Below are 25,833 nucleotides of genomic sequence, written 5' to 3' on the forward strand. Positions count from 1 at the left end.
ATGCATTACATGCAATACATTTAGATAAATAATTTTTTCACAATTTTCACAACAGGACCCAGTGACCAATCATAGTAGAAGTATGAGAAGAACTTCCCACAATTTATTTATTATTTTTTTCTCTCCTGGAAACAGCTGCTAAGCCCTATAATAAACATGATAATTATTTGGTTTTATTACATCACATCAATAGCAAGTAGTTCACACCATGAACTGAAAAAATAATATAATTACTTTATATTTGTAAACGCAGACATTAATGAATTCCTTGATTATTTTCTTGTCTATCCACATAATCATTGATATTTTGCACAGAAGTCATTCTAATAAAATCTCGGTCACTGATATTTAAAACAAAGTATGTACATATAATTTAAAATATGTGATAATGTAAAGCATTACATTCAGGCCAGAAACAAAACAATTTTCCTAAACTCTTATACAGAACAAATAGTGAAACTGTACAAATTGTAGAGAAGTAAATATTTTTCTCTAATAAAGTTGTGATGTGGCATAATACAAGTGTCTAGCACCTGTGTAGTTGCCATGTTCCACCACTAGGTGGTAGAGTTATATTCTTCATTGAGTTCTCTGACATCAGCAATTGATCTTTTGTTATTACAACTATTATGAAACACTACAGAATATCACCGCATACAACAAGTAAAGTCATTCATTATGAATGCACATTGTTAAGCATGGCATGTTGCTAATAAATCATATTTGCTACAACAACATCAAAGCTTTTAAAAGGGATAGTTCACCCCCAAATTCTGTCATCATTTATTCGTCATCATGTCATAAATGTCCCTCCACTGGGACAAAAGCTTAAATTTAATCTGTTCATATAAAGTGATTGTATCTTTTCACAAGATTTGGATTAAACTGCTCAATTCTCTTTTTAATTAAGTTTTGGTTTCCTGGACTTTCAATGAAAGGGACAGAAACCTCTCAGGTTTCATTTCACTTACTTTGTGTTTCGAAGTAGACCCAAGGTATTATGGGTTTGGAACGACATGAGGATGAGTAAATGATGAAAGATCTTTTATTTTTTAGCTGATCTTTCCCTTCAAGGGTTTTCCACATTTAAATACTCAACTGCTAACAATTATAAAATACATCAAAATCTTCCTCTTTTTACCCAAATGCCTGCATACATGTTAATGAGGTGACTGTCCTTCACGTGTCAGATATAAAATTCTTGCTCATCCTCCGCAGTGCCTTCTTGACTACAGTCATCTATTGTTGCAATACCATTGCCGTTCTGCTGTCCTCTGTCCTGCAGCGCATCTGGCTGTGAGACCCACACATTCTTCCGCTGAGGTTTGTGTACTACACAAGGTGTGGATTTTGCAGAGACACTCTGTGTTCTAAACGGCACAGAAGTCTGTCTTACAGAGAATGAGGTGTTATTATAGGTCAGTTCAGCAAAGTCAAGACCTCCATCTGTTGGAGGAGCTGACTTGGGCCGTGGTGCTGGGGCCTTTAGACGGGGCCTCAGCTGTGGATGGGAATAACCTGAGACCACCGACAGGTCCACAGAGCTGGCGCTGATGGTTTGTCCTGTGTCCACATCTGTCTCTTCAGCTCCCACTAGCGTATCGACATTGACGCGGAAAATTGGAGCAGCCATGGAAGAGAAGCAGCGAGGACGGAAGCTTGACGGGGAGGCACACGAGGAGCGGGACTCATCTGTAGGCAGAGAAAAGAGAGACTGTGTGCGGTGGCCTGTCCATCCAGCCCGAAAGAGTTCCACATTCCTCTGGAGCTTCTCCACGCGGCCCTCCTGATCACACAGAGTAGGTGGAGACGTCCTGGAGGTGTGTGTGACAGGAGATGGAAGGGTCTGGGTCCGCAAACGCGAGGAGTTCCGGTGGTAGCGCCGATTCCGGTAGGAGGCAGGGCCGCGACCGTATGGCGGAGGAGGAGGAGGAGGAGGAGGAGGAGGAGGGGGCGGCTCTGGTGGAGGAAGGGAGGTGACCGGAGGATCTTCAGGAGGAAGGTGATAAAACTTTGCAATGGTATGTTTGCGGTAATACCGTGAACCTTGAACCTGACAAAGTCAAATTGAGAGTGTTATTTGCAATTAGTAGGCACTAGGTCTAGATATACTAAAATATTTCTAAATACAAAATCACATATTTTAAAATGTAATAATATTTCACAATACTGTTTTACTGTATTTATGATCAAATAAATACAGCTTTGGTGAGCAAAAGACACTTTAAAATAAAAAATCGTTTGAAAGGATAAATATGGTTTGTGTTGTGTTCTGTTAATAATTTTAAATGTTGATGGGCCTATTCAGTACATGGCAATATATTAAATCTCAATATTTTTTTTACTTTTGTGTTATAAATTGTTGCCACTTGACAATCTATATAAAAATAAAATCTGGGTCCTAAAGCAAAACAAGTTGAATATCATCTGCTTTAAATCTTTAAAACTTCTAATGTCATAATAGTTTGACATTAAATGAAAATAGCTTGGGAAAAGGAGCCATGTTCCTGCAACTGCCAAACAAAACACAATGTGGCTTCGATAAAGTAACTGTACACCTGTGGAGTGAGAGAGAGAAAGAGTGAGAGAGGAAAAGAGGAAAATTTCTCTTTAAGCATTTTTGAGTGTGTGCGCATGAGAGTAACAAAGTTCCACTGTTTTCTGCTTCACACCTCACTGCACATTCCCTCCATCCTTCTACCTCTCCCTCGATCATTTTCCTCTAGGTTTTTTGGTTTTCCATCCATCTTTGAGCCTCTTTGTGCCCCTTTTTCTCACTGTTCCACTCACACATTTCCCACGTTCTCCACATTCATACTTTTCTCTGTTTGTCATTCTATTCAATTACAATTTGTATGTGCTATATCTTCCTCTTGGAATAGTTTATGTTCCTTTTCCCTCATGGGTTCCTGTAGGGTCAAATTAACACTCACTGAGCACCAAATATTTTTGGTGAGTAAACAAAATGGTCACTGGCAAGGTAATGACGCAAAATACATTTGTTTTGAAGTGTAAAAATTACAGTATTTTAATGTATTTACACTTATGTTCAAAAGTTTGGGTTTGGTAAGATTTTTTTTGAAAAAGTCTTCTGTAATATTTATTTGCTCAAAATACAGTAACAGTAAATTTCTATATGATTAATTACTTCTTGTGATGGCATAGCTGAATTTGCTACTAGTCTATATACTATGAGTTAAGAGGGAGACTTGGTTAAGTGAGAGAGTTTGTCTATATGTCTGTATATAGACTCATATATTTTTGCACATTCATTTGAGCGATAATGTGTATTATGTGTGAAATCCTCCCTGTGCCATTTGGCACCAGCAGGGGTTGATTAGTTAAAAGGCTGTAGACCGAGAGCCAAACCTGCTTTGATCGCAGCTAATCCAGGTCAGGCAAAATTGACCTGTATCTGTTTGTGTGTTAGTTCATTTAGCTGTCTTTAGGTTTGTTTAGTACTTTTACATTGAATCCAGTCCACACACAAGAGGCTGGAGGTGTTTGGATCTCAACTAGGATACACATTGAAAAAATCAGCATTTGCGTTTTGCAAGACACTACCAAAAACACCTTTAGGACACCACTGCAAGAGATGCAAAGAATATGAGCTGCTCACTAAATCTCAGGCAACCAATAATGAAAAACTGATCATGAACTCTGCATATTATATGAACTAAAGTTAGGTAGGCAGCTAGCTAATATTTGGCTACCGCAAAACTTACCACAACACTTTGCAATGATTCTCATTTCCATGGTAACAGTAGCCGCGTTTCCATAACAGATTTGCGCAAATGTTTTGCGCTATTATCTAAATATCGATAAAAAACTATTGCGAAATGACGGCGTTTCCATTAACCGATGTTATGCGACTAAAACGTCTTTTTTTCTCTCGCGATAAGTCATTCCAAAAATCACGGCAACGGACGTTGGTTATAATATCACAGCCACCGCATTACACATTATTATTATTATTAATGGAAGGAGACGTGGCGTGTTATCCAAGCATTAATGGCAGGGAAAGACCCCCGAACGACACATATAAGGAGTTCTCTTACGAGAGGTCTCTCGTACTTGCGTAAGATATCTTACGCTAGGGGAAAACCTCTTTTCCTCGAGATATTGAAGCCAAAAATTATCCTTAATTTTGCAATAATGTAAAACGCATTGCAGCAGCATGCAGACATGGGCGAGACAGCTCGCGCGCCCATTGGCTGCTCTGCGGCAACTGCACCAGCCTATCGATAGAGGCTCCTCATGACGTCAGAACCAATGAGGGCGCTTCGCGCCCATTACGTCATGTCCCGCCGAAATCAGGTGGGGCCAGGGCTATAAATACGGCCCAGAGAGGCTGGTTTGGTCAGTTTTTTATCTCTTCAGCGGGCTCACGCATCGCTGGATCCTGAGAGGAAGCCGCGCTGTCTGAGTCAAGCACCCAGCGGGATTAATCTGCATCTGAAGCTGCCGGTCGACAACTCGCCGCCTTCAGTCGCCGTTCCTGCTGACGCTTTCCGGCGTACATATCCTTTTCTCTGCCACTGTGTTTTGTGTATGTGTGTGTGTTCGCCGCCGCGACACACACTCTCATTGCACTAAAAGAGCCGGGCGTCTTTTTCAAGACGCCCCTTTCCCCCCCAACCCGCAAAGCTCGCCGGTGCGCCCGCTTGCCTTGCCTGCTTGGAGGATGATACCTGCTCTCCCTCTGTTCGAGCCGCGCAAACCGCGCCGTTCACAGGGGATGTCAGGAGCGGACGGTCACGGGGCTAGCTTTCTCTCTCCCTCTGTTCGAGTCGCGCAAAATGCGCCGTTCACAGGGGAGGCGGGAAGCGGACGGTCGGGGTTAGATTTTCTTTACGTACAAGAAAGCTACCCTGCCTCTGCGCCCCATTCACGCGTCAATCACCAGCGAAAGGAGAAAATAGTGTTTTAGTCCGAGCTGGACTGACCTCAATATTCTCACACATTTCTCAGTTCCCTGATCAGGCGACTGGAAATATAAATATTGCAGCGCCGGCAAGCAAACGCCGAAGAAAACGTGTTGACGCTCTTATATGCTCGTGCATCTGAAAGCCTTTGTGTTCCCCGCTGTGGCTCAGTGGCGGAATTTTTGGTTTTTCACACGAGAGACCGGGGTTCGAATCTCGGTCTAACGGCAGATTAATTATGCCTCCAATGCTTCGCTCTGTCAGTTCCCTGAAAGGCGACTGCAGATGTGCATTTTGCAGCCAACGAGCGCGTTGTACAACCCGCTCGCCTGCACCCAAACACCGTTTCTATGGTTCCCGTGCGTCACTGGCGAAAGGAGAAAAGAGTGTTAATGTCCCGCTGCGGCCGGGCCGAATTCTATTTCTCATTCCCCTCTGAAGTTCAGGCGACTGGAAATGTCATACTGCAGTGAGCGAGCCTGTTGTAATGCACGCACGCCTGCAAACGAACGCCAGCATGTTGACGCTCTCTGTTTCTATGGCAACTTCTCGCTCGTTCAGTTCCAGAAAATGCGACTGTTCCAGTGTATTCTGCAGTAAACAAGTCGGCGACAGCCCGCTTGCCTGCACACAAACGCCGCTTTACGGCTACCCAGATAAATCCCATAGAGTGTATTTTCTGGTGTTCCGGCCACGGCCGATGGTGTTATGAGTGTAGACAAAATGTCCACTGCCCAGTGCTCATTCCTACACAGAAACACAGCCCGTCGCACAGGGCTCGCGCACATGAAATCGACCCAGATCGATTGCGCATTAAATGTGGTAAATGTGCCCACTGCCCAGTGCCCACAAACACTACGTTCTGCATGTCTCAAGGTTTCTGTAAAACGAAACCAACATGCATTTTTGCTCTGCTCAGGCAGACAATACTCTCAGTGTTGTAAATGTGCCCGCTATCCCACGCCCACATTCACACATAGACATGACAGGTCTTACGGGACTCGCCCAGCCCTCCCCCTCTCGGTTGACCACCGCAGAGGAGTCGAGCGCGGGCAATCTGCCCGCTGTTATCAGCGCGCCCCCTGCCTCAAATGTCATAAACGCGACGCTTATGTTGCAGCACTCTGAAGCCCCTCTGTCGCTGAGCGACCAGAGCGCGCTTCGCATTCAACCCCTAGCCATTCGTGCAAACGCATGGGCAAGGCTACCCGGGGTTTCGAAGTGGGTGCTAGACATTATAGAAAGAGGCTATTCGCTACAGTTCGGTCGACGCCCGCAACGCAAAGCGGCGCGAATCGATACTACGGTGAAAAAGGAAGTAGCACACCTACTTCGGGCCGAAATAGCGAAGTTACTGAGCAAAGGGGCTATAGAACCCCTATCACAAGCTCAGAGCAAAGGGGGCATGTACAGCAGATATTTTCTGGTACCCCAAAAAAAAAAAAGACGGGGGTCTCAGACCCATTTTAGATCTAAGACGACTAAACAAAGCACTTCTGAAACGACGGTTCAGAAGGCTCACGACCAAGAAAATCCTCTCGCAAATTTGCCAAGGGGACTGGTTCATGTCGATAGATCTGAAAGACGCTTATTTTCAAATACAAATAGCGTCACGTCACAGGCGAATTTTGAGATTCGCCTTCGAGGGCCAGGCATATCAGTACACAGTCCTGCCATTCGGCCTATCCCTGGCACCTCGCGTATTCACGATGTGCATGGATGCAGCGCTCGCACCCCTCAGGCTCCGAGGCATACGAGTGCTGAATTATTTGGACGATTGGCTGGTTCTAGCTCGATCACAGTCGGAGCTCATAGAACACAGGACCATATTACTCGATCACCTCGAGAATTTAGGTCTCACAGTCAATTGGGCAAAGAGTTCACTGTCTCCCAGTCAGAAAATATCTTTTCTGGGCACAGATCTGGACTCGCTGTCTATGACAGCACAGCTGTCGCCGCAGCGCAGACTAAGTATTCAGCGCATGACAGAGATTTTTCGCCACGGCGCTTTAGCCCCGCTCAAAAAGTTTCAAAGGATGCTGGGTCGCATGGCTTCAGCATCCTCAGTGCTTCAGCTGGGTCTGCTTCGCATGCGCCCGCTGCAGTATTGGTTGAAAGCGCGCGCCGCGCAGAGCTTGGACCTCCGGTCTCGCGCGCCTCAAGGTCGATCAGAAATGCGTCGCAGCTCTGAAACCTTGGACAGTGACCGACTGGTACCAGTCAGGTGTAAGCCTGGGGACTTCCTCGAGTGTGAAGGTGGTGTCTACGGACGCCTCAACCTCGGGATGGGGAGCGCTGCTCGAGGGCAGACCGTTATTCGGCCAGTGGTCGGAACGGGAAAAGCTTCTGCATATAAACTGCCTGGAAATGATGGCAGTCGACAACGCGCTGAGGCGCTTTTGTCCCCAGATAAAAAGACACCACGTCTTGGTCCGTTCGGACAACATGTCAGTGGTGGCTTATATAAATCACCAAGGAGGTATCAGATACAGAATCCTTCACAGGCTGACGGAACGCCTCCTGGTCTGGGCTCAGCACAGTCTGCGCTCGCTCAGGGCAGTGCATGTGCCCGGCCATCTGAATGTGGGACCAGACAGACTGTCCAGAAACAATCTGCCGACAGGAGAATGGTCTTTACATCCACAGACAGTCAAAATGCTATGGCGGACATTTGGCAGAGCGGAAATAGACCTATTTGCGTCTCAAGAGAACGCTCATTGTCAGGAATTCTTCTCCAAGAGCAGGGATGCGCTGGCTCACGTCTGGCCCCACTGCCCGCTCTATGCGTTTCCCCCTGTCACGCTCCCACCCCAGGTGTTAGAGCGAATCAGGGAGAGCGGATGCCCAGTGCTACTCGTCGCCCCATTTTGGACAAACCAAGTCTGGTTTCCAGTCCTGATGCAGCTGACGAGTACCGCCCCGTGGCCGATACCGGTGAGGAGGGATCTCCTCTCGCAGGCGAACGGCTCGATCTGGCATCCTCGCCCGGAGCTTTGGTCCCTACATGCGTGGGCCATCAACGGGTACCCGTTAACCTCCCAGCGGGAGTGTTAAACACGATCACGCAGGCTAGAGCTCCATCTACGAGGCGGCTCTATTCCTCAAATGGTCTGTGTTCACTTGCTGGTGTACAGCGAGTGGCACTTCACCCTCACGCTGTGGGGTGCCAGAGGTTCTCTCCTTTTTACAAGAGCTTCTGGATAAGGGCAGAACCCCATTCACGCTCAAAGTTTATGTGGCGGCCATAGCAGCGTTCGCTGAACCACCGCTTGGCCAGTCATTAGGAAGGAACGATCTGGTCATTCGCTTCCTTAGAGGAGCTAAGAGGCTGAACCCTCTCAGACCACCCTCAGTTCCCGTTTGGGACCTTTCCACGGTTCTGGAAGCCATGAAAGGTGCCCCATTCGAGCCAATACAGTCAATAGACCTGAAACTCTTGTCTTTCAAAACAGTGTTTCTTCTGGCTCTCGCTTCAGTGAAGCGCATAGGGGATTTGCAAGCGCTCTCAGTGAGCGCGACGTGTATGGAGTTTGGGCCGAATGACTCGAGAGACATACTCAAACCAAAGCACGGATATGTTCCTAAATCCCTCAATACACCGTTTAGGGCACAGGTGATCTCCCTGTCGGCCCTGCCGGTATCTGAAGAGGAAGGGGACGCAGGCTTCCTTTGCCCGGTCAGGGCGTTAAGGGCCTATGTGTCTCGCTCATCTGTTTTCAGACAGACAGACAGAGCAGCTCTTTGTTTTGTTCAGCGGACGTTCTAAGGGACTAGCTGCGTCAAAACAGAGTCTATCCAGATGGATAGTTGATGCTATAGCGCTAGCTTACACATCCAGGGGCCTGCAATGCCCGATAGGTGTCAAAGCGCACTCCACAAGAGGCATGGCCTCGTCGTGGGCTTGGTCCAGTGGGATTGCCTTGCAAGATATCTGTATGGCGGCAGGCTGGGCCTCCCCGTCTACATTTATAAGGTTTTATAACCTCGAGGTTCCCGCTTTGCAAGCTAGGTTGCTCTCGGTTTAATTTTTCAGTATTCCCCGCCCGATGCTATCGGCTCGGGATGCTGAAACTGCTAGAGCGTTGATCACGGATCGTCTGTATACTCCTGTGGGCAGTGCGTAAGTCCCCCATATTTACCAGTCCAGGCCGAGTTCGCCCTGGCTGTGTGGAACACTTGATATAACATGCTCTTATCAGAGCTCCATATTACAGGAATGATGCTATTCTAGCCCCTCTTCCCGGATTCTCTGTGAGTCCCTTGTGATTAGGCACTGTATGAGCCCCGGGCACCTGCCCTTGGGACTTTAGTGTTATGTCTCAAGCACGCACGGCGTTTTACATTGTGTTCCCCTAGCGTAAGATATCTTACGCAAGTACGAGAGACCTCTCGTAAGAGAACGTACTCGGTTACTAACGTAACCTCGGTTCTCTCTAGAAGAGGGAACGAGTACTTGCGTATCTTGCCGTGCATGCGTCATGTTCTGATTCGCTTCAGCGATGAAAAAACTGACCAAACCAGCCTCTCTGGGCCGTATTTATAGCCCTGGCCCCACCTGATTTCGGCGGGACATGACGTAATGGGCGCGAAGCGCCCTCATTGGTTCTGACGTCATGAGGAGCCTCTATCGATAGGCTGGTGCAGTTGCCGCAGAGCAGCCAATGGGCGCGCGAGCTGTCTCGCCCATGTCTGCATGCTGCTGCAATGCGTTTTACATTATTGCAAAATTAAGGATAATTTTTGGCTTCAATATCTCGAGGAAAAGAGGTTTTCCCCTAGCGTAAGATATCTTACGCAAGTACTCGTTCCCTCTTCTAGAGAGAACCGAGGTTACGTTAGTAACCGAGTACGTTTCTGGGTGTTTCGCCATCATTTCTGCTCCGATTGTGGCATTTCTTTGAGATTTAGAATCCAGTATTCCTATAGGCTAATTATTGTTTCTTTTATGAATTTAATAAATAATTCTGTCTCGTGTTCTGTCCAAATGATCCATGTAGGCAACTTTTGTGTCTATTTGTTTTTCCTTTTTTAACCCCTAATTGATGGGGTTGTTGTCTTCTTAAAACAAGTTGAACACCAAAATTTTAATTTGAACTGGCTACACACAACTGCTGTGCTTTATTTATGACTTTTTGCCCCTTTATTAAACATTTAAAATATTCACAAATTAATATGGAAAACATGTCGATTTTACTGGTTTTCTAAGGCCAAATTAGAAACTGGAATTGATGTATTTCCCGCAGTGCTGAATGAGAAGAGCCATTAATATAATTAATAAACTATTGTTTTCTAAGTGTCGGCTAAAATCACATCTCCATCTCCGCTGTTATCAGATGCGCTTTTAGAGAGAAATGCAACTTTCATACGGATTAGCCTACATAATCAGAAGGTATTAGCTTTCGATTCGAATTTGTTCGTTTTAAAGTGGACATTTCAAGCTTTAGCCTACACAGGCTATATTTTGTTTCAGTTCTCGCGCCCCAGTTTACGGAGATCATGTGCGTCTGATTGTTTCTTTTATTTTACAAAAGCACAGCATTTTCTTGTTATTGTGAGTTTACACAAATAAAAGTGGTTGAGAATAATGTATTATTTTTTTCTGTCTGACCAGAAATGATAGAGTATAAGTTGTTTCCACTGTTGATAGGAAAATGCAAGTGTTTGCGGCCGCGCCTCCGTGTCATGCAGTGCGTGCTCCACGCTCAGCTTTGTTCCTTTTTTGCATAAAAGCCTCTTCTAAATATAGCCTATTAAATGTTATAATAAAATAATATAAAATTATTATTATTTGCGTAGCTATACATGGACTTCAAACACACTGCGTCTTCTAAGTCAGGTGACTGTAAATGCGCAAAAACTGTTTCCATTGCAGTTTTGCGAAATATTCATTTTTCGAATTGCCTGAAAAACCACCTCATGAGAGCGTAAAAACTTTTTTGCGATAAATGGGAGTTTTTGCGAAATTGACGTGTTTCCATTAAGCGTATTTTCAATTCGCAATTTCAATTTGCGCAATTTGAAGGGTAATGGAAACGCGGCTAGTGACTTATCTGATTTGTGGAGATCAATAGGATTGTGGGTAATGTAGTATACTACTGGGAATTCCTCAACTAAACATGTTTTTTTTTTATGATAAAAGGTTTCAAATGGTATACTGTTAGTTAATGCATGTCATGAGCTTTTTTAAATCAACATTTTTAGGTTACAATTTATGAACAATATTTAAAATGTATAAAGGAAAGTTTTTTTTTTTATCATTTTAATCACCTTTTTGCATTCACTAGTTCATTTCAACAGTACTGTGATGTGAAAAAATTATAAGACTTTATAAAAGAACAAATAGTTAATGTAGTCTCTTGATTAAAAAGAGTTTATACAATGCAATGTAAAATAATTAGAGTTTAGTATGTCACTGTAGGATTCATAAACTTTCTATCGGAATCTTTATTTTACCATACTTCTACTCACATAGTTTAGTCATTTAAATGTTTACACAGTTCATGGAAAGAAGTCAGTATATGATCTCTGAGATGTCATTTACAAAGCCGTACAAATTTTTAGGACCTCAAAAAAGGCTACTCTAAGTTATATTTCCAATAATATACTCTCTGTCTTACCTGTAGCAATATTTTGTTCCCGTCATAATCATTGGTTTGCCAGCGGACGTCACTGATGGGTGTGCAGGGGCGTGGCAGCAGTGGCACAAGTTCACCGACATCCCTCACTCGAATCTCCATCACAGCATTTTCAGTGGGGGCGGGGCACTGGCCTCGGGGCACCCGCTTGAATGACAACTGGATTTCTGTCTCAGGGTTGGAGTAGACCACACAGAAGCAGAAATCCTCCTTCTTCTGGGCAAGCCTTCGGCGCAGGAGCAGCCTGTACAGACGCACCTGTTCGGTGTAGGTCTCGTAGCGACAGTAGACCGTAAAACGCACAATCTCTTTGCCATAGTGCACCTGGCGAAGTGCCCATAGTGGTGTGCCTGGTGCCAGTGTAACAAAGTCCTGGCTGGCTGGTGAAAGGGGTAACAGCCCTCGTCCGTTCACACGCTCTGTGTGGTGGTATCGCCACGGTGGGCATCTCAGTTGACAGTGGAGACGTTTAAGACTCTCTTCACCTCCATATTCATCCTGTAGAAATAGGATGACGGCCAAGGATGGCTGGTGTGATTGCAGTTCAGTGACGTGCTGTAGGTGGGCCTTGGGCTTTCGAGAGAGACCACCTGCCCGTTCTGACACCCTGAAGAGGGTAAGTTCCGGGTGGAGCCAGGAGAGGACCTGATCAGCAGCTTGCTGGAGTGTTTTGGCCTGACCGGGGTCAGTGATGATGTGGATAGAAACTAGGAAAGGGTCTTGTAGGTCCCCCATGGACAAATCACCTAACAAAAAGACATAACAAGAGGTGGATGGATAGAGAGACAAGAAGAGAATGATCCATAAACATGTTGCTGCACTAATTCAATATAATATATATTAATTCCAATTAAACAATGTAGCGACAGATTTTCTTCTGTATTGTGACAAACATCCGTGTGAAACGAATTATAGAAAAATTTAGGTTGGGGACTTAGGTTGTTAAATTGGATGGAGGCAGATCTGAATACGAGATTGCAGTGAATTGTAAGAAAGGTGTGAGTTTAAAAGGACCAAATTGGAGAAGTACAAAATACATCAGCAGAAATAAGTCTGTTGTTTCACTGGAAGATAAAGTTAGGATTAAACATATTGATTAAACATTACGAGGTCAAAATAATAATTTAAAAATTAAACAGAATTTTTTTTTAAATTCATTTCATGCTACTTTAAATTCTTTTTATAAAGTAATATATAAATAAAATCGATTCATAATCAAGTTAAGTGATTTTTTTTTAATCCTTTTTAACTAAGGACACAATCCTTTAAAACTGCCACAAACCATTATTGCTTTTCATATATTTTTTTAATAAAAATATCATATGATTAAATAGACATAAGGGAAGGTGTGCAGTTTTTGTCAGATGGTTTTAAAAGGGACAGAAAATACAGTCTGAAATCACATTAACGTGTAATTCACTACATTTACCCTTTTGCTGACTGTTTAAAGCAAATTTTATGTTTAATTATGATTCCTACTACAAAAATATTTAGGGAAATAAGTAGGCCTATATGGTAAGACATTTATCCCTTATTTGGGATATATGCTTCCCCAGACTTCCTTCAGTTTGTGCACTGCTACCAAGCCTACCACACACTATTGCCTTTATTTATATGAGGTGTATTTGTGTGTTACATGTTCGCTTTGTTCTGGCAAACCTACTTCAACTTTGACTTCTATAAAGGAAAGCACTGCGAAAAAAAAAAAAAAATGGATGGGCTCTCAAGACTGAATGAAATCTTTTCATCCATGTGCTCATGTTCTGTAATCAGGCTGTATAGTGAACAGTACAGCCTCATTAGTTGCATTAGTGGATGGTTAGTAACCCTGGAGAAATGCTTTGGCTCCCTGTAGGACTTCTGAATAAGGTTTGCCCTTCCATTGAACCTTTGACCAGGCCGAGCCTTTAGTGCACACACATATGCACACACTCACACACACAACTATCCTTGAGCACTAAAGTACATAAAAGACCCAGTTAACAAATTGATAAAGGCATATGTGACATTTTATGATTGCAGAAATCAAATCTCAGTATTCATGAGCAGGAACAATTGTAATTGTATGATGTGATGTGATGTAAAAACACATGATCTCTCAACATTCTAAGAAATGCTGCATAATGTAGCAAACCCTTTTATTGATATATCCATCTGTCTGTCTGCTTTAATCTATAGCAGCAAGATATATCTTTGTGTTGTTATTATGAGAACACAGTTATTGTTTATAGCTACTCTAACAAACACAGAATCCAAAAAAAAAAATCTCAGTATATAGCAGAATGTGGCAGGGCATGGACACCTGCCTCTTTCTTTTCCTCCACTCCCCCCCCCCAAAACTCTGTCTCCTGACTCATGGGACTCGTCCCAGTTTGTTTGTTGTTTAAGGTTGGGGGCACCAGAGGCCGAGGGAACGCTATGCTCTTACACACGTACACACAAAAACACACTCACGCAAGTAAACACACTTCTCTAGTTGCACTGCACTCTTGCAGGTGTAACTGACACACATCATTCAATGAAGGATCCTTTCAATTGATCAGTGTAGAAAAACTAAGCAGTACCCTATATATTCACTAAGCAAAGGTACTTGCTCAGACTTAAAACCATACAATATTTGTACTACCATATGACCTCTAGATTGAATACACATATGCAGACAGTTTCACGACAGACCTAATGTGATCCAGTTAATAATTTCAATTGCCAAAAGCTTTCAGCTGGAAGAAATTAAATGTGAATGATATGGCACTTTGCCCCGCAGACACACGGTTGATTCTCAGGAAATGGTATCCTTTGACTTATTACTAATGCAATTAAGAAATCACAGATACTGAACTACTTCACATTGTTTTATAGATTTAACTCAAAGGAAATGTTCAAATAAAAGTAATTTTATTTTTAAGTGTTGTTTTTCATTGGTATATTTGTTCATACTGCAGTTTGCAAGTCCCCACTTATCAGGCTAATGGCTTATACGGAATTATAACTTTATGTGTTAGTTTTTATTTTTTATTTTTACAAATGTTTAGTTATGCTGTGATATTTATACCTTTTAAATGTTTTGATCATTCTGACATATTTTGAACACACTATCAGTATATTATAATGGTTACACTATTGTTTATTTTTTTCTCCCCAAATATCGTCAGACATAGCCTAGTGGTTATTGCAATCTGTGACAACCCTAAACATTTTTCAATGTATGAGGATTAACAGAAACATCAAAAGAGAAGCCTAATTGTCACAGAACAGAATAATGCAGACAGGTAAAATCTGAATAGAGTTTATTGAATAACACACAGGAAGTTAGCAGGTGAATCTCTGGATTACAGATCGTGATGGTGATACTGATATGTGAGTGATAAGTCTTCTCTGTTGCAGGTAGAGAAGATAAGTGGCTGGTGGACTGAAAACTGTCAGACAATGACACACACAATGACACACAAGAAGACTGAAGACGAAGGGCGGGACAGTTCGATGCACAGGTAAGTAATCCACAGGGAAGTAGTCAGGTAGAGGTTCAGTGTTGAACAACGAGACCAGATGCTGATGAGTGTGTGGAGCAGGCTTAAATAGAGTGGAGCTGATGAAGGTGATTGATGGCAGGTGTGAATGATTGTGAAGGGTGAGCAGGTGTGAGCCAGGAGGGATTATGGGAAATGTAGTGCAAGGTGACTGGTCTTGTGACTGAGGATTGTGACAGTACTCCCCCCTTCCAGAAGGAGTGACCCCACGGCTTGAAGAGGTGAAGACGGATGCTTAGGAGGGGGGCGTGGAGATGGTAAGAGGAGCAGGCGAAAGGATGGTGTTAGCAGACGGCGGAAGAATGGTGACAGACGGACGACGAGACCCCGGCGGCGATGATGATATCCATCCGAAGGCACAGACGAGGAGCCGACACCCCACATTGGAGTCGAGGGAGGGAGGAGCCAAGGTGGAGGCAGACATCAACTGGGGGACGACCGACAGAGGCGAAGCCGATGGATCCCAAGGCGCAGACGGAGAGCCAATGGAGAAGAGCGACATCTCTGGCACAGGAGTCCTACGCGATGCCGCGGCAACAATTGTCTGAGGAGGAGCCAGACTGCCCAAAGACTGAGGCGATGCCAGTGTGATGGAGGACCGAGGCATACCCGAAGGGAAGGAGGAGCCTGCTGCAGCCATAGGGGTGGAGGAACGGAGCGTAGCGGAAGATCCGCAAGTCCGTGGTGGAGGTGGTGTGACAACTGATCAAGGGGGAGCCGGTGGGACGAGGCAACCCAGTAAAGTCAAAAGGCAGAGGGTGTCTGGTGGAGTTGAAGGTGGGAGGAGCCAAGGTGGAGCCGACACAGGTTGATGGGCCGAGGCAGAGCGAGACGACCCGAGGCTGGAGGCGGAACCACTGGATCTATCCGCTCAGGCACTGATGGTGGTTGTAGGACCTGAAGCTCAACGTGAGTGCTTGGCATTACAGGAGATGGCGAAGGGCTGACAACCTCCAGCAGAGGCGGGGCTGGAGGACTGGCTGAGCAGGGTGGTGATGGAGGCAGATGAAGGCTAGACATTCTTAAAGGCGCTGACCTCTTATCTTCGGGCACTGGCTAACGTGGCGGGTGGTAGCTCTTCGTCTGCGAGGGGCATTTGTATAGCGCTTTTCACAATACAGATTGTATCAAAGCAGCTTCACAGTATTAAATTAAAATAATACAACAAAGTTTGTTTCAAGAGGAATTTATTGATTGATAAAATTAAATTAAATATCCCCAAAATATCCCCAACTGAGCAAGCCAAAGGCAACAGTGGCAAGGAACCGAAAAACTCCATCAAGTGACCTAATGGTGTCCTAAAACTCCATCAGGTGACCTAATGGAGAAAAAAAACCTTGGGAGAACCCAGGCTCAGTCGGGGGCCAGTTCTCCTCTGGCATGATGGCTCACATGATTCCTCCGTGGTCAATGGTGATGGAATGGACTCTGGGCAAAGCTGTGTTCTGGACCGGGGGTAAACACTCTCCAGACACCGGATTATAGCATCCCTCCAGTTCAGCCCAGAGGTGTCTGGTAGGGTCTTGTCGTCAAAGATTTTTCAGTAAAAAAAACCTCATGAGCCACATCAGCAAATCGCGCTGCATAATCTATTTCAAGGTCTTCTGTCATGGAACAGAAGAATGCAGACACAGGTAAAATCTGAATAGAGTTTATTGAATAACACACAGGAAGTTAGCAGGTGAGTCTCTGGATTGCATATCTTGATGGTGATACTGGCATGTGAGTGATAAGTCACAGTACAATGGACAGTGTTGAACAACAAGACCAGACACTGACGAGAGTGTGGAGCAGTCTTAAATAGAGTGAAGCTGATGGTGATTGATGGCAGGTGTGAATTAGGGATGAGTCACAATCTTTGAATAGTCGAATAGCCGAACTGCGTGCGAAATTCTATCATAAAATAGCTTTTTCGAATATCGTTATATTTTTGCGCAATTCCAATGTGTTCTACATAATTAACGCCGTGCCTACGGTCACAGATCGCGCAGCAGGGTATTTTCCTGTCAGGGACACAAGGTTTCGCTAACATGAATGAAACCCCCTACTGTGCGATCTAGGCTATTAAGAGAGTACACTATTGTGTACATAAGTGTAAACAAACAACAGAAGAAGAGCATTGTTGTGTCCGTTAACTCTGCGACCAAACATGCAACAACCAAGAAGCTCTGTGTGGGACTCGTTTAAAAAAATTAACAATGATAAAGTTGAATGTAAATTATGCCAAGCAAAGCTGGCATACCACCACTCTACAACAACGATACATAGCCACCTGAGATCAAAGCTTCATCCTCCTTAGGCAGCACCCAGCAGTCAATGGCTAGTTTATTGGGTAGACGTAAGTTGGATGCTAGGCGCAGTGAGCAGATCACTATGCTAATTACTAAGATGATAGCTAAGGATATGCTTCCCGTCAGCTTTGTTGAAGGAGAAGGTTTCCGGGAGCTAATGATATTCATTGAGCCTGAATACACCATTCCAACAAGAAAGACAATCACCACCAGAGTAGAAAACATGCATGGTGAAAGCGCAACTGATCTGCGCGGCCGTTTAGCGAGTGCACGTACAGTGTCATTGACCACGGATTTGTGGACGGCACTGACAAATGAATCACAATCACTTGCCATTACATGCTTAACTGGGAGATGCAGAGTGCCGTTCTGCAAACCAAAGCCATGCCAGAGCAACACACGGCTGAAAATCTGGCACTTGTTCTTTCTAATGCTAGAGACCAGTGGGGGCTAACTGGAAAGGTCACAGCCTGCGTGCATGACAACGGCAAAAATATGGTTTTGCCCAACGCTAACGATGAACTTGAATGGGACTCACAGCCCTGTTTCACACACTCACTTCAACTTGCAATAAACGATGGTTTCAAACTACCTAACATAAAACACATAATTGGAGCTGCTAATCGCCTAGTTTCCCATTTCCATCACAGCACAGTTGCAACACAGGCATTAAATCATAAGCAACAACTCCAGAACATACCTGAGCATTCGGAAATATGACATGTTCAAGCCGTGTGTGCTGCCTTATCAGACAGGAGTGTCACTAAGCTATCAGATGCACGCACCCTAGAATTGACAGATGATAGTTGGATTGTAATGGAGGAGGTCTTACCCATGTTGCACTCGCTAAAATGTGCCACCACTGCCTTGTGTGGGGAATATGACGTGTCCATCTCCATGGTGTACCCGGTGACCATAACTTTTCTGTCCAAGTATCTCAAAGAAATCCCAGGGGAGAACGCCAAAGTCAAGGGATTCAAAAGCACAGTGTCTGTCTCACTGGAAAGGAGATTTGGGCCTGCAGAAGTCAGCAACGCGCGAAAGGTTTTTGACATCGCATCATTCCTAGACCCAAGGCACAAGCACCTGAGATTTGCAACAGATGATGTTAGAGGCGCTGTGCAGGCCGAAGTCAGAGACCTCCTGTCCAGCATTGATAACGATGGAGACACGAAAGGCGCAGAGGAATCGTGAGAAAGGCCTACTGAACCACCGGCGGCTAAAAATTCACAAAATGACGCCCTCTCTGCTGCAACGATTGCTGTCTTGTTTGGCGAGGATAACATCGAGCAGACAGCAACAGCCACAACCGAACTCTTGCAATACTGCCAAGACATATGCCCACCAATGAACGCTGACCCCATGACATGGTGGAAGGCCAACGAGAAGAAATATCCCCACCTGGCAAAGATAGCAATCTCCAACTTGAGTGTGCCTGCAACTTCTGAGTCCATCCATCCGAGCGGGTGTTCTCCGCGGCTGGACTAATTGTTAATAGGTTGCGCTCACGTCTCCTCCCAGAACATGATGACATGCTAATTTTTTTTAACAAGAATATGACATATGCCTAAGCGTTAGGCTATGAATAGTCACATTGATTGAAAGTAATTTGTTCAAAAAAATTTAAAAAAAATTTTTTTATCTAACGAGCATCTGGTTTGGCGATGCAGAAACGGACTGTCGTGCTTATTGTTTTTAACTTTTTTTTTCTTCCAATTAGCCTACCATAGGCCTACTATGTAAAAAAGATAACAACAAGAACATGTTACTTGTTCAATTAATAAACAGTTTGTTTGATGACAAATCGCTAAAGATGAAATTGGCCTCTCTTTCTGTCATTGTGAGAATGTGCGTTTTGTTTTGTTTTTTGTTTTTACAATATTCGACTTCTGCTACTCGATTGTCAAATGGCATTTTTGGCAGAAATTCACATCCCTAGTGTGAATGATTGTGAAGTGTGTGCAGGTGTGAGCCAGGAGGGATTCTGGGAAATGTAGTGCAAGGTGACTGGTCTGGTGACTGAGGATTGTGACATTAATGTTATTAGTTATTAAAGAAACACTAAGGAATTTTTCCTCTTCGGTCGCCCTACAGGTGGGAAGCGGAATTGTCCATTACCACTGTCGTAAATAATTTCGCCGCCCGCAGTCTACTGTCGCACGCACGCTCGCTGTTTATCCAGCACCGGCTTAGGAATGAACGATGTCCACAGACAAGGTAGAGTATGTTGCATGATTTCATGAAAGTATGATGTATTGCGACGATTTCTGATAAATCAGAAACGAAGAAAAACTAAATTATGATTATTGTAACGCTTGACGTAAAGCAAGTCAAATTTGTAGTTTTCTTATGTCTCATTCGAACTACAGAAACGCAACCCGGTTTGGCAAACTTGCATAGTGTGGTTATAGCAGATATAGGGCTGCAAAGCGAATCCAGAAGTGCCTTTCACCCTGTTACGACTTGATGAACCACTAGAACGATTTTGGAAATATTATTTTAAGGTAACATTTTTTACTTAGTATTGCTTTAATATTTTTTTCAGTTATAATTTGTGAATTATTACAAGGCAGTGATACTACCATAATTTACTAAGTAATCTATTCATCTTATTAATAAATTCCAAACTTACTGTAACATGATTGAAATACAGCAGCATATTCTCATGTTAGCATATGTGACCCTGGATCACAAAACCAGTAACAAGTCGCACGGGTATATTTGTGGCAATAGCCAACAATACATTGTATGGGTCAAAATGATCGATTTTTCTTTTATGCCAAAAATCATTAGGATATTAAGTAAAGATCATCTACATTTAAAAAAAAAATTGACCCATGTGACCCATGGTTTTGTGGTCCAGGGTCACATATGTCTAAATAAGGGAAATCTGGTCTGTAAGTTTCTGTGTATCTTTCCTGACTATGAGACGCAGCTCTGCGTTCAGCTAGATTCAAGAACTTGAGCTTGATCACTTTAAACCATCTGTAATCTCAGTTGAGTCTGTAATGGAATGTAATCTATTTGGCTGTGTGAGACTTAAGCAACACCATTAAATAAGTTTAGCACCAGCTTAACCATCCCTAATATACACCACAATCTGGTGCCATTCTTACACTGTAAAAGTGGTGACCTGCAATTATGGCTACTTCTCTCTTATCTGCCCCTTATATTTAATTTTGTTGGTGTAACATAATGCATTTAGGTTGACTGAGTGATGTTAAATAATATTTTTGATTTGAATTAAAATCAATTAATTTAGATGTAACCACATGAAGCATTTATCTTTTTTTCAGTGTAGAAAAGTAAATGTACAGAGATATAAAGAGGGAACACAGAATTCAGAGAATATGCATTCGACTCCAGATTCTGTTTATGCAGAGCATTGAAGTTGTTAGTGATGTGACAAAACAAAGATATAGAGAGGAAAGTGTTGTGCACATGGTTACAGACAAAATCTGATGAGCTGCAGAAGCGACGAAATGCTGACATGACTGATGATGCAGCAGTAAGCAGTTATTCATGGCAGCATTTCAAGAAAGCATATTGTCATACTGTTGAAAAAGAGAGAGAATGCAGAAACAATAAAGGGAAATGTGGTGGAAAAAGTGAAAAACATTTCCCTTCCATGTGGAGGTGTTTTGATAAAGAAAAAGACAATGGAATATGAATTCAAAATAACATTCTCATTATAAATGAACATTATAAATTGCACCCTGTCATCTAATGAAATATATATGTGTGTGTGTGTGTGTGTGTGTGTGTGTGTGTGTGTGTGTGTGTGTGTGAGAGAGAGAGAGAGAGAGAGAGAGAGAGAGAGAGAGAGAGAGCAGCCCCTCTCTTTCTCCCCCTCTCTCCTTATTTCTCAAACAGTCTCATTCTGTTTTCTTCATTTTCTGTCCCTGATTCCCCACAGAACCACTTTTCTTCATTCTTCAGTAAATTATACAGTCTATTATGCGGTGTCCTTGATGGGCTCTAGGTTTTAGAGTGTGTGTATGCGTGTGTGAGTAGGTGAGTGTGTCTGTATGTGAGTGGGTGAGTAAAAGAGTGTTCTTCCTGCGCTGTCACTGGGAGGAGTGTTTCCTGCTGCCCAGATTAATGGGCTAATATTGGACATTAATCCCTCCATAGGGAAACAGACTGGGCCCAACACAGCCACATGGAAAGGTCAGCCACAGACACACACACAAGCAGGCACTCACACACAAACAAGCGGAGGTGTTAGAGCTCGCGAAACACTTCAAGCTGTGATTTCGAGAACAAACTAATCTCACTGTCATGGCAACAATTGTCAAGTGTTTTAACTAACTGAAATCTTCCACTTGTAATTTCTAATGTGCTTTTTGAAATACATATTGTTCCAAGATTAGCTTTGCAAATAATAGTCCCTTAAAAACACCCCAGTGAGAACAAGACAACATGATGGTATTTGAAGTGCATCAGTCAGATATGGCGAGTTGAAAATGTGTGTGTATGTGTTTGATTAAGACATGTTTTATTAGTTAATCTGAATTGCAAGGGGAATGTACGAACAAATGACATGTACTCACTGCTTGCTGATGACATAAGACTGTAGTCAGACCTGAGAAGAGAGTGAATGACAGAAAGGAGAGAGAAACAGAGAGAGACTTTTGTTAGAGACTGTTAGAGTGATTTAGGATTCCAAGGTTTCAAAGGAAGGTCCTACATCTGGACAAACAATCCTGGGTGTCATGGTATATAGTGTGTGTAGTAGATCCTCTAGTGTATACAGTACACACACATATATGCAAAAGTTATGATCAAAGATTGTGTCTTTAGCTGGTTTGTGTCAAAAACCTTCTATGCTCCCAGCTCAACTGTTGCTGAGAAAGGTTAAAAACAAAACAAAGAATGAGACCTGTTTGAAATATTTCATACCTTATGTACACGTGCCATTGTGACCTAGTGTTTTTGTGTGTGTGTGTGTGTGTGTGTGTGTGTGTTATCATTGTACATGCTTTGTTTTATCGCTCTCTGGTCAAACTTTTGCCTTTCCTATCTCTCTCTCTCTTGCTGTCTTCTCTGTTTCTCTGGTAATGAGAAAAGTGTAATACAAATTCTTTTTAAGAACAAGGAAATTCAGTGTATAGTTAAACTTGAATTTTGAATGTTGTCATTTAATGCTGTAATGTTATGGTCTTTACGGGTAATATGGTGCAACGTACACAACTGTTCAAAAGTTTTGGGTCAGTACGAATTTTTAAAGAAATTAATACTTTTATTTTGCAAGGACACAATAAATTAATCAAAAGTGATGGTAAGATATTTATAAAATTACAAAAGATCTATTTCAAATAAATGCTGTTCTCTTGAAATGTATATTCATCAAAGAATCTTGAAAAAATGAATCATGGTTTCCACAAAAATATAAAGATGCACAACTGTTTTCAAAATTGATAATAATAAGAAATGTTACTTGAGCATCAAATAAGCATATTAGAATGATTAGAATGATAGAATGATGATAGCATAAGAGACTTCTTTCAAAAACTTTTAAACTGTATTGTACATACCATGGTCTTTACTTGGCATTCAACAGCGAAAGCACTTTTGTGTTTCTATGTAATATTTAATACAAAGAAAAGTATCATAAAAGCCTCTAAATGATATTGTCATTACAGTGAATGAAGTGTGTTTTACATTTGCTTATCCTGAATCAATGAGTGCTGTATATAATGAAAATCTTAATGCAGGTGATAGAAGTGGTGAATTTTCTGTTGATTTTTATTAGTCTCACACTTCAACAATGAACTCTTGAGCATCATTAGAAAGCATCATTTTTAAAATTCTCTGATCTACTGACATTCATGCAGTTTACAGTCAGTTACTGTTTTGGAAACAAACTAAATAAGAATATAAGGAACACAACAAGACACCCACGTAAACCTATTCTGAAAACCACTACGTGGAAGATATTCAATAGGCTATATTTACAAATGGGAACGAGCCCTTCATATAATTTTTACCGGATCATCAGATACAACGCATTTTTAGGTCAGATACATTTCTAAGACATTTTTGTCCATTTTAAGGATAGGTGTGATCTAGATCTAGAACTATATTATCAATCTCAGTGGTAAAAATAACATTTTAACAGAAATGTTGTGGTTCTAACTCAATGATGGTGATGGATAAGCTATCAACATTTGAACTTAAACCAAAGGTTGCTGCTGTGTACTGTAAGTGGCTTTGGCTAAATGCATCAGCTAATTGAAGACTGGAAGGCTGTCACTGAAGTCATTAGAAAGGTGATGAGGCCAACAAATGATTCTAGCATATCTAAAGAAATAATATTCTAAAATAGATTATATACACAGTTACATGTACTCCAGAATGTAGGATTTAAGGAATATGCCAAGACTACAGTCCTACTAAAGCAGTACCTACACCTACAACACAGCCATTATGATGTGACATACCTATAAACAAACCAGGATGCATCTTTTCATCGTTCACAGCTGAAAGCACAGAATGATGGTACAGATCACACATGACTTTGAAATAATTAGAGTTAAATCTCAGATAGAGAGCCGATGTGAGAGGTATGTGATTATTAGAATGGCTACTTCTGTCACTCTCTTGTGCTAATCAGCCAAGAAGCATGCAATAACAGCTAAACTCATTGGCTTTCCAGTTACTTTTCATCAGTAAATCTCTGCGCCAGATGTCTTGGGTGTTAATGCCAAACAACAGATGGTTAAATGAGAAATGGGGCAAAAGAGCTAGAAACAAAACAAGAAAACTTCAATTAAGCGCCCTGTCAAAATTATTTTTTTATTAATGACTTGCGCGGATAATGAATCAGAATCCTCGTCAAATTACTCACTTTAAATTAATCAGATTCTTCTAAGCGCGTTATTGGTGTTTGTATCACATCGGCTAGTGCATTATGGCTATATTCGGAGTAGGCTACTTTATTTCATTATCTAAGCAAAATAAGTTATTTATCATCGCTCACCCTCCGGTCTCCGCTCCTGAATCAGCGCACTCATCTTCTGAATTCTTCATCTCTGGTGAAAGTGTCAGACAGTAACTTCACATGCCTCCCGTTTTCTCTTCTGCACTTTAACGTCCACGTACACGGCACACAATAACTGCGAACAACTTTATAAAGCTGGGATGGACAAAAGACCCCGGTAAGGGTGACAGGAACAGCTAACAGGGACACGCCAGAGTCTGTCTGATCTGGTTCGTTCGTGAAGCTTGTGCGTCACCGTCGTTCATTCAATTCAATAGCGTTGCGTTTACCGCTCCCAGGTGGCACAGCGAGTATTTCACTGGACCATGAGACAAACATAATGCGCACTCAGTCTGCGTGGAATGTGGACATTAAGATAAATAATAAAATAAAATAAAAAATCACTTAAAGTATCTTTAAAGCGTATGCATTACGAAAATAGTATTAATCTTAAAACATAGGCGATATGGATGCTGCATGCATTATGGATTATGGATGCGTTGCGACACAATGACAAATCCCCGACAGAAATATTTTACAGGCGCACTCACATTTGTTTATTTTGCCTAAATGTTTTACATATTAAGAAAATGAATAGGATAGGCCTACTCTTGAGATAGGCTAGATACATTCTTTCTAGAAAAAAGCTTTATTCTAATAATAATAATTCGTTACATTTATATAGCGCTTTTCTGGGTAGGCTACTCAAAGCGCTTTACATACGGAAGGGGGAATCAGTCTCACTCTCAACCACCACTGTTCTACATGGAGCAGGTCGCCCTCTCATGGCTGCGGTGTTAACATCACATGGCCAGATATACAACAACAATGATAACGTGTTATGGAAGCAGATCAGTCTCATTATTAATTCACGCAAAAAAAAACTTGATTCACATGCGTTGACAATTTCACATGCATGAAACAAAATTCACGTGCCCCCCACAAAAATCAATGAACATGCGCAAAATTATTCATAAAATACATTTCACAAATGCAAAACACAATTCGTAGATATACAACTGTAAAAAAAAAAATCTTCGAATATAATTTATGAGTTTATCCTTGAATCTGAATATGCAAATCGTCATTCACCTGTGAATCACCTTGGATTTGTGTGTGTGTGTTTTTGAGACATTCCTGGCAGTGCTCTCCTCCTTCACGGATCAGTCGTAGTCTTTAGCCAATCAGATTTAAGTTTATCAATCGACCAATCAGCATCACGTGAGGGCGTGCCTACTGCCTCAAAACGTTGCACAACGTTTTTTAAACAGAAACGGTGATGCGTTGAACACACTGTTCTGATGACGCAAGAGTTGCAACTATGGCAGCTGAGAAGGCTCATTCTTTGTGTTCTTTGTGAAGAATTTTCTGAGCCTGATGAAGTCGGTATAAATATGTGTTTAATACTACAAAATATGCTCGATGTTACAGTTACTGCACTTGCCGCCCAGAACAAAAGAGAACATCCCAATC

At 42.5% G+C, this 25,833-nt stretch overlaps 1 protein-coding gene across 3 annotated transcripts; it reads right to left on the reverse strand.

Moving 5' to 3' along the window:
* Window positions 1–69: 69 nt before the first annotated feature.
* On the reverse strand, window positions 70–24,646 carry fam124a (family with sequence similarity 124 member A). Of its 3 annotated transcripts, XM_082175389.1 has the most exons (5): window positions 24,361–24,645; window positions 23,822–23,860; window positions 21,932–21,963; window positions 11,543–12,306; window positions 70–2,053 (listed from the first exon to the last, which is right to left on the reverse strand). In XM_082175389.1, exons 3-5 carry the CDS (start codon window positions 21,945–21,947, stop codon window positions 1,187–1,189), a joined length of 1,647 nt encoding a protein of 548 aa, XP_082031515.1. In that variant the 5' UTR covers window positions 21,948–21,963; window positions 23,822–23,860; window positions 24,361–24,645; the 3' UTR covers window positions 70–1,186. The 3 variants fall into 3 exon arrangements, with proteins under 3 accessions (XP_082031515.1, XP_082031513.1, XP_082031514.1); XM_082175387.1 differs by lacking the exon at window positions 23,822–23,860 and having other exon boundaries at window positions 24,361–24,644; XM_082175388.1 differs by lacking the exons at window positions 21,932–21,963; window positions 23,822–23,860 and having other exon boundaries at window positions 24,361–24,646.
* Window positions 24,647–25,833: the final 1,187 nt, after the last annotated feature.

The sequence above is a fragment of the Leuciscus leuciscus genome (assembly GCF_965113295.1).
Source record: "Leuciscus leuciscus genome assembly, chromosome: 7".
Classification (NCBI taxonomy): domain Eukaryota; kingdom Metazoa; phylum Chordata; class Actinopteri; order Cypriniformes; family Leuciscidae; genus Leuciscus; species Leuciscus leuciscus.

Excerpts from the sequence above, each read along its gene's own strand:
- fam124a (XM_082175387.1), bottom strand. The coding sequence starts at position 24,410 with ATGAAGAATTCAGAAGATGAGTGCGCTGATTCAGGAGCGGAGACCGGA. Across the intron at positions 21,964-24,360 it reads TCAGGAGCGGAGACCGGAGG|GTCTGACTACAGTCTTATGT; the intron begins GTGAGCGATGAT and ends CTCTCTTCTCAG. Across the intron at positions 12,307-21,931 it reads TCTTATGTCATCAGCAAGCA|GTGATTTGTCCATGGGGGAC; the intron begins GTGAGTACATGT and ends TCTTTTTGTTAG.